Raw genomic sequence first — 9,502 nt, forward strand, 5'->3', positions numbered from 1 at the left:
GCCACTTCTAGGCCTCCTGGATCATATAGATTGGCTGCTACCCGTAATTTGAGGACTAACAGTCACACAGTCATCACCACTGGTAGACACGATCGAGGTAGAAAGGTCAGGCTGGTCTTGATTAACACTCTGATCCTCCATGTTCTTGTTTAGACAATAAGTAAAAATTATCAGTGATATAACTAATAAATAAAGCATGTTCTAATATGAATAAAACACAATAAATAACTAATTTAATAAATCATACATGTTGTAAATAAATAACTAACTTTTAACATATTTTTAAATAGTAATTTTCTCCCATATCCCTTCGTGATGATCATCTCTCGTGCCATATTCGTCATCCAATTCATCTTCTACATTCAATACAAGCAAGCCTATCGAAAAAGAAGGAGTCTCAGAAATATTGAAATTTGAACAATCCTTCTCATCAATATTAACCTCTCTTTTTCCTTCAAGAACTACTAACCATGTTTCACTTCTCGAATCTGTGACATAAAACACTTGTTTCGCTTGGTCTGCCATAATAAAAGGTTCATCGCCAAAACTTAAAGTATTTAAGTTGACTAATGTAAATCCCATCCTATCTTGATAAAAACCATTTTTAACATCAAACTACTTGCATTTGAAAATAGGGATTTTAAATTTAATATAGTCAACCTCTCAAATCTCTTCAATAACCCTGTAATAAGGCATGGATGCAAATAAAGGATTTTGGTCTTTCAAGCTGGAGAAGTGCATGCCTGAGGCTACTAGTGTAACACCACTGTTCTGTACATTACTCCTATTATCTAGAGACTTCGTGTAGAACAAATACCCATTAATATCAAATGCAGTCCAGCATATAACATCACACTCAGGACCTTGTACCAGCCCCTTAACAATATCAGAAACACAATCTTCCTTTTCAACCTTCTGCTTAAACCACTTTGCAAAAGTATTGTTATGCTCTCTAATTAATCTTTGCTTAGTTATCCTAATTCGACTGTTTTGCTTCCTCACAAGTTCTTTATGCACATCTATATAGTCTTGAACTTGATCAACATTATTCAAGATATGTAAGTGTGCTTGTTGCAATTCATGAGGATCAACGGTCTTCACAAAAATGCCATGTCTACGATCTTTGACATCATATTGTCTTAACCCAATAGGTCATACATTGTTTAAATAATCTTGGCAAAATTCTGCTGCTTCTTCAGAGACATATTTTTACACAATGGATGCTTTAGGATGGTGTAGACTCTTCACATATCCTTTTAGAACTTTCATTGTTCTTTCAATTGGATACATCCATCGTAAATGCACAGGGCCACACAACTTTATGTCCCTCACTAGGTGAACAATTAGATGTATCATAATGTCAAAAAATGATGGAAGAAAGAGCTTTTCAAGTTGGCATAAGATAAGATATGCTTCATTTTCTAATTCATCCAATTCTTCAAGCTCATGGACTTTACGATATATAGCATTAAAGAAAAAGCAAATCATAGTTATGACATCTCTCAATTCATCTTTCCAGAAGCCTCGAATAGCCACTGTTAATAGTTGTTGCATTAAAACATGACAATCATAAGACTTGAGACCCACTAATTTTAAATCTTTCATCAACACGAGCTTTTTAAAATTTGAAGAATACCCTGAGGGAACTTTCATGTCGTGTAAGCACTAACAAAGGCTTCTTTTCTCATCCTTGCACAAAGTATGTTCAGCCGGAGGACAGTGAGTCCTCTTACCAACCGGCCTTAGATGTAAGTCTTCTTTAATTTTCATGTCCACCAAATCTAATCTTGCCTTCACACCGTCCTTGAACTTGCCTGGTATATCAAGAAACATTCCAACAATACTATCACACACATTCTTCTCCACATGCATGACATCAATACAATGTCTCATATCAAGATAGCTCCAATATGGAAGGTCAAAGAAGATAGATCTTTTTTTCCATATACTTTTTTTACTATTCTTCATAGTCTTGCCAAATGTAACATTAATGTCTTTCACCAATTCATAAACTTGCTCCCCTGTCAATGGCTTTGGGGCAGTTCTATGCTCTTGACCACTATAGAAAGCTTTCCCCATTTTACGATAATGGTGGTCCTTTTCAAGAAACCTCCTATGGCCAAGATAGACTGTCTTCTTTCCATGATGAAGTTGATGATAGCATGTGCCCGCTTCACAAATCAAACATGCTTTATGCCCCTTAATATTGTAGCCTGACAAATTTCCATATGCAGGGAAGTCATTTATGGTGCAAAAGATCATTGCATGCAACTTGAATACCTCCTTTCGATTCACGTCAAACACACCCACACCTACTTCCCACAGATTTTTTAAGTCTTCGACCAAGGGTCGTAGGCAAACATCAATGTCATTTCTCGGTTGTTTCGGTCCCGAAATGAACATAGACAATATGATATACTTGCGTTGCATGCATAACATGGGAGATAAGTTATAAATCACCAACAAAATAGGCCATGAACTATGTATGCTGCTAAGGCTGCTGTAAGGATTCATGCCATCTGTACTAAGTCCAAGCTTGAGGTTCCTTGGATCACTGCTGAACTCAGGAAACAAAGTGTCAATTTTCTTCCATTGTTCCGAATCAGCTAGATGTCGAAGCTTTCCATCTGAAATCCTATCATCCGCATGCCATCTTAGATTCTTTGCATCCTTTTCATTAGCAAACAATCGTTCAAACCTTGGAATGATTGGAAGATACCATAACACCTTCGCAGGAGCTTTGTTTTCTTTATACCTTGGTGTTTCACATACAGGACACTTTTGCTCCTCTTTATGCTCTCTCCTGTACAATATGCAGTCATTTGGGCATGCGTGTATTTTCTTAAACTCCATGCCCAGTGGGCATAAAATTTTCTTTGCCTTATAGTAACGAACCAGCAATACATTTTCTCTTAGAAGCATTAATTTGAATAACTCAAGCATTTCTATGAAACTCTTATCACTCTACCCAGATCTAGCTTTCAAGTTCATCTCCAATTCCAACATTACTTTCAACAAACTAAATTCCTCGCACCCTGGATATAAAGGTGTCTCTGCATCACTGTACATATTATTGTATGCTTGGGATTACTCAAAAGCCTCTTTACCCATGTCATGAATCATGTCCTCTAATCAATCAACCGTATCATCCTCATCATTATCAACAACAACATCAACATGACGCGATTGAGATGTACTCGGCATCGGTATATTCAATCTCTTACTATGCCATATCCATACTCTATAACTTTTGAGAAACCCCTCACAAATTAAATGTTCATATATCTTATTTACACTTAGCCGCCTCTCATTCAAACAGTCTCTACAAGGACAATAAAACCTCCCACTATCATCTTCAGCATTGTTTTGAGCAAATTCCAAAAAACCCTTAACCCCATTACCATACTTTGCGCTCATTCGTTTGGCATCTATCCAACTACGATCCATGTTTAATTTGTCTTCCTAAAACACGACAAAGTTCATGGATTATTACTGAATCCATTATGATAGGGCCAGACGAAGGGTTATATATTAAAAAATTAAGAAAGAAGCATGCTAACACAATAATTTCCAATTTAATTTGGAAATTTCAATCTTTTGAGAATATTTTTTAGAATTGACTTCCCTCCTATCTAATAAGTAGGGACAACAAGAAGCCAGCTTTATATTTTTGGCCCTTTCTATAAAAGAAGGAGGGACAAAACAATAATTTTAAAAAAATTTGGCAGAGTTTCCCTAAAAGTTAGACTTTTTAATAAATTTACAATTAAAAATATAAGAAAAAAATAATATCATTTAAATAAAATAAAGTCACATGCAATGCCTAGCCTAATGGCCTTAGGCCTCTATCAGCACTCCACCAACGTATAGAAAATAAATTATTAATGATGTCACCACAACAATTTAATTCACAGGAAATAAACTAGCCTAATAAAATTTATATACGCACAACTCAATTCCTTTAAATTCAAAATCAAGTAAAAATACCTAGTTTAGTTCCAATGAAAATACAAAAATAGCAATTTGGCCAAGCCCTCAAATGATTGGAACAAATAATCAATACATTACCCCAGGTTACTTCTTAACTAATCATCTTGTATTTTAAATAGTTTTGTATTTTAAAAAAATTCAAAAACCTACTTGTCTGACATTATATTGCAATCTTATTTCTAGAGAAAATCATCTAAAATGGAATGAGGATTGTCATATAGAAAAAGAAAGTAGCAAGAATGAAAAACCATGCAAATCATAGGAATGGTACACTTCAAAACTTTGTTATTAAATTAATTAGTAGCATAATTTATCATTATACACGGATTAGCAGAGAAAAGAAGGGAAAAATTTCAAACACAATATAAGCAAGATTTCAGACATAACACAAGCACCCAATAAATAATTAATCTCAATCCACAATAATAAAGAAAGGATTAAAGCTGCTGACCTTAGAACTATAACAACATGAAAAGGAGGGAGGATTTCACAATCAAGCCACGAACGGGGAAGGATAAGCTTTATCCACGCACACCAAACCAGTCACCAGCGGCGAAGGACATCTTGGCCCTAGTGTTTCAACAGCAGAAGAATGAAAGCAAATCTCGAACAATTGCAAGAGATTTTAGTAGAGAAGGGAAAGGGGTTTCGAAGAATTTGGCACAGGGAACGATCTCTACCAGCTGCAATCAACCCACAGCCACCGACGATGCAAAATGATAGCACAGGCTGAAGGAAGAAGAGCGAAGGAACGAAATAAGTGGGAGGAAGATCAGAGTAACAAAGATTTGGAAACAAAACCTGAACGAGAAGGGTTAGAAGACGATGAACTCTCTCGGCACGAGTGATGAATATTTTGAAAAATGAAAGTGATGTTCAGAAGAGGCGAAGAATGCAATATCTACACTGGTTAATAGGGCAACCTGGTGTAGATATGGGTTCAGAAATTTATTTTTTTTAAAAAAAATAAAGACATCTACATCGGTTTCTAAAGAAACCGGTGTAGATATGGGTTCAAAAATTTATTTTTTTAAAAAAATAAAGACATCTACACCCGTTTCTAAAGAAACCGGTGTAGATAAGTTAATAAAAAAAGAAGAAAAAATATAGTAAATAACTATTAAATATATCTACACCGGTTTAATATGGAACCGGTATAGATATTAATGCAACTATACCGGGTATAATTGGAACCGGTGTAGATGTATTTATCTACACTGGTTTAGAAGTATATCTGATGTAGATATTGGTGGACAAAAATTTTATTTACAAAATTGCCATCACCTCTGATTTCTACACTATAGGCACAATAATCAGTGTAGATATGGGAGTATAAATTTTATATTTTATACTAGTGCGGTGGCTATTTGATGGCTACATCCTTCACAGACTAACTCAGTCTTCTACTTATAAGGAGTTACCATGCCATGGTCAACTCACTCACTTGTATAATTCGATTTCTCCTAATACTAATAATCATGGGATGTCGTACCCCTAGTCTAGCCTTCTCATGAATTGATGGAGACTAGTTAGATTCGAGTCCCTCATAAAACAAGTAGGATAGTCTTGAATCAACCATGCGACAAGGGTTGCTTCCTAATTTTAACTGTTACTGGCAATACCATATGGGTTTAATCAACTACTTCTCTCCCTAAGCGAACTCACACTAATGATCATGCTATGCACATATATCATATATGTATATGCATTCTAATCAACCATTCATATCATGAATCAACATATCCTTACTCACATACTCATCACATTTCACATGTCAATTACCATATTTTCATTAATTTTCACAATGATATGCTATCAAACATGATCATTAATCTCATATATGCATCATGTATAGGGTTCTTCATTTTTTTTAAAATAATTTCACACATGTAGAACACGTATATTATTTACAACCTTTCAACACAACTTTCAAAAATGCCAAATTTGTATCAAAGAGTTCAAAATATCTATCATGTTTTCAAAACAACAATTTCAATCAATAAGTAATTAATATCCAACTAAATAAACTAAGTTTCACTCAGTTACCTCAAATTTTAAGAGGTCAAAGGTTAGCCATCAATCACAACTTGCTTTCTAAGCTAAATTCAAGCTCATCAATGCTTTATGATGTTAGTCTACAATTATATTAACATCCATCACTAATGATCATTAAAGTTACCACTTCCAACATTTAATTTCATATTTTAATAACCAAATTTCTTAACTAAAAGATCAATCTTGCATCCAATGAGTTCCTTAACTCTCATTAATTTCATTTAACTCTCAATAGCTTAAATAATCACTAATATATCATTCAACAACCTAAAATCATCATTAATGTCATAAATTACTCACGTCCAACTCTCAAATTTAAACACTTTAATCATCCAAAACTCTCAACTCTTAATTTTAATCATCATATTAGGTTTATTAACTCTCATTAGCTCTAACTAATACTACCACAATTCTTAGTCAACATCAATGGTAGACACCTACCTCAAGCACTACCATTTATGGCATTTAAATGCACAAATTTGTCCATAATTGAGAGCCCACTCTCATGAATGGATAAAACCACTATCTCTATGCTTAAATAACTCAAACAACTTCTATTAACTCTATTTAAGTCAATGGGTTTGGATTCAAAGCTTTCAAGGTTCGAAAATCATCTTTTAACAACAAATCCTAACTTAAAAGTGGTGTAGAGAGGAAGAGGAATAGTAGGGGAGGCTTACCTTAGTGATTAGAAGCTCTAAATATTCTCAAAACACCAGTGAAATCATGTCTTAGTAGAGAGGATCATGAGCCCCTTCGTTCTCCTCTTTTTCCTTTATTTTCCACACACCCATATGCCCTTTTTAAGTCAAATTCATGATATTATGTTACAACATAATGCATAGTTGGCCAAATTTTAATTTTCTTTCTTCAATTTGAGCCCAGGTGGCCTAATTTATTTTTGAACCCAATCTAATGGCTAAATTGAAACACAATAGCTGTCTCTAACTATTCTCAAATTCATTTATATTTAAATTTATAAATTTATCCTTCATTAGCTTAATTAATCAAGGGAATAATTTTTCAAGATGTTACATAGCACATCAGGCAAAGGTGATAGGTTTGGATTCCTTTTCCTACATCAAATGATAAAAAAAGGAAATACTCTAAAGTTAAGGGCTTAATACCTCCAGTAAAGAACATGAGAAGTCAAGAAGGACCTTTTTTATGTCCCTATACGTGCACTCATAAGGATTAATTTTTAATTAATAACTTTTTTCAATATGGATTTACTTTAACCCATATCATATTTTGCAGGGAATACTAACAATTGTTTGTTCTTTCAATTAATAGCAATACTATTATCATTTTATGCTCCCTCTATTACAAACTTAGGAACGAAATAAAGAAGACTACACTCATAAGTATATTTATACAAAACTATTTAATTTAATTTTTTTTCTAAATATATTAGTTACTAACTTTGTGATCTTAATCATAGAGAAATGACAACATATCAAAATGTGATCTTGCAAAAGCATAGACATGAACTTAAGGATCCTATGTGGATTAAGCCACAGGAGGTGCTATACTTTATAAATATGTTCAATTACTAGGATTTTTTATTAATTTCTTATGATTTGTTCTTATATAGAGTCATAGACATTCAAAGAAGATGAACTTGTGAGACCTATATGTGATGAGACATATGCTCAACATCATCATATTAGGCATGACCAAATTTAAATTTGTTGATGAAATCATCAGTTTTGGCATTTATCGTCTGTAAAATCCTATAATGCTTAAACTTCTTTTCAAATGAGATCCCAAGTTTTCACCATTAAATAAATAAAAATTATTCAAAATAAGATTAAATTAAAGTTATAGAGCACACAAAAGCATAAGATACCAATCATTTAGAAAACATTGTAAAAAAAGGGCAAAAAATATCATTTTACAAAATTATAGGTCATTCATCATAGCCAATTATGCATTCACAGTAGTGAACCACGCTAAGACTAATTTGATCTATATAATAATCAACATTCTAGACATAAATGGTAGGGATAATTTGTTCAAAATTTTTAAGTTCAGAGTCCAGGATGCTACTCACATGATAGTTTAAAATCTGTGGCACCAATTAACTAAGGCCTACTATGAACAATAATGATAAATAATAATGGCATTAAAAAAATGATGGTAGGGTTTAATTTACTATGAATTAAAAAGTTCAAGATTTATTGTGCACATTTTAAGAATTTAAGGTTTGGGGCATTTTTCGAGTAAGAGTTTAGGTTCTATTTTGCTCATTAAACCTATATTTTAAAAAGTTTTATTTTATTATGTTATTTGAGATTAGTTAATAAGCCTCTTTTATAAATTATATTTTATATGTTCGACAATTCAAATCCATTTCCTAAAATTAAAATTAAAAACATCTACATACGTTTGGCAACATATTTAGGGGATAATTTGTGAGTTTTATAAAAAGTTTCATATAATTTAATAAGTTTGTTAGTTGTAAACATGTTTTGAAAACTTTTGCTGACACAGTTATTAACTTGGATAGCTCAATAGTTTTTGGATAGTTGATAGGTAATTATTAGTTTTGAATAGTTATTAATTTAATTTTTTTATTAAAAATTGTAAACAAATTGTGCTATCTAGTTTGGCAGTGGCAATTTTTGTGTAGAAAGATTGGTAAATTTGAACAATCAAATATATTATTTAAAAAAACATATACTTTTTACATCGATTATTACCATAATGGATGTATAAAGTTTAATATTCTACATTTATAATAACCGATCTAGAAAGGGACTTTCTACATCAGTTGGAAGACTAATTGATGTAGAAAATGCCCCGTGACTGTTATTAATAATTTTTCCATACATTTTCTACATCAATTGTATTGACCAGTGTAGAATATGAAGTTTTTACATCAGTTGTACAATTGATGTAGAAAGTTATGGACATTATACATCCCTTGAAACATTATCGCCTATTTAACCACTATAAAAAGCCTTTTTTGTACTAGAGAATTGCTGCTTTGCACTATAAAGTCAAAGGTATGAATATTTAATGGGACAACCTCCCACTTATAGTATAGATGATTGTCACTTTGAAATAGAAGTATGTAGCTATCTTTGTTCTATTAGTATAGTTTATAGTTGTTCCTCTACCAATTAATTAAGGTATAAGGGAATCGAGGGGTTGATTTAGCAAGAAGCCAAATTAATATACAAAGGATTAACTTGTATTCAAGTAGAGTGAGGGAAAAGGGCTATTCTCTTCCACCTCTATCATTCATTTACTAAGGATCGTGAATCATTCATCAAGGCAATCAACTTCTAGCTTTAGATTCTTAAGGTCATTGTGTCTTTAAAACACTTGAACTAACAACTAATGGAGGAGGGAAGGTGTGCAAGGTATAATGTCATCCTTGACATTATCAATTAACTACCACAATTTAAGACATAAAGTAACTAGGAGTCATTAAGATCCTAACCTTTCCTTA

At 32.7% G+C, this 9,502-nt stretch overlaps 1 protein-coding gene across 1 annotated transcript; it reads right to left on the bottom strand.

The window, feature by feature from the left end:
- Positions 1 to 663: 663 nt before the first annotated feature.
- On the bottom strand, positions 664 to 2,853 carry LOC129292326 (uncharacterized). The gene is made up of 3 exons (XM_054929899.1): positions 1,671 to 2,853; positions 1,289 to 1,535; positions 664 to 1,138 (listed from the first exon to the last, which is right to left on the bottom strand). The coding sequence occupies exons 1-3, from the start codon at positions 2,851 to 2,853 to the stop codon at positions 664 to 666; spliced, it is 1,905 nt and encodes a 634-aa protein (XP_054785874.1).
- Between the last annotated feature and the right edge of the window lie 6,649 nt (positions 2,854 to 9,502).

The sequence above is a fragment of the Prosopis cineraria genome, unplaced genomic scaffold, assembly GCF_029017545.1.
Source record: "Prosopis cineraria cultivar Desert tree isolate PC_DT_omini unplaced genomic scaffold, ASM2901754v1 PC14, whole genome shotgun sequence".
NCBI lineage: Eukaryota > Viridiplantae > Streptophyta > Magnoliopsida > Fabales > Fabaceae > Prosopis > Prosopis cineraria.

Bases quoted from the DNA above. Each gene is read 5' to 3' on its own strand.
- LOC129292326 (XM_054929899.1), bottom strand. From the start codon at position 2,853: ATGGAGTTTAAGAAAATACACGCATGCCCAAATGACTGCATATTGTAC. The intron at 1,536-1,670 runs GTTAGTGCTTAC...AACTATTAACAG, and splicing joins GGATGAGAAAAGAAGCCTTT to TGGCTATTCGAGGCTTCTGG. The intron at 1,139-1,288 runs GTATCCAATTGA...TATTGGGTTAAG, and splicing joins CCTGTGCATTTACGATGGAT to ACAATATGATGTCAAAGATC.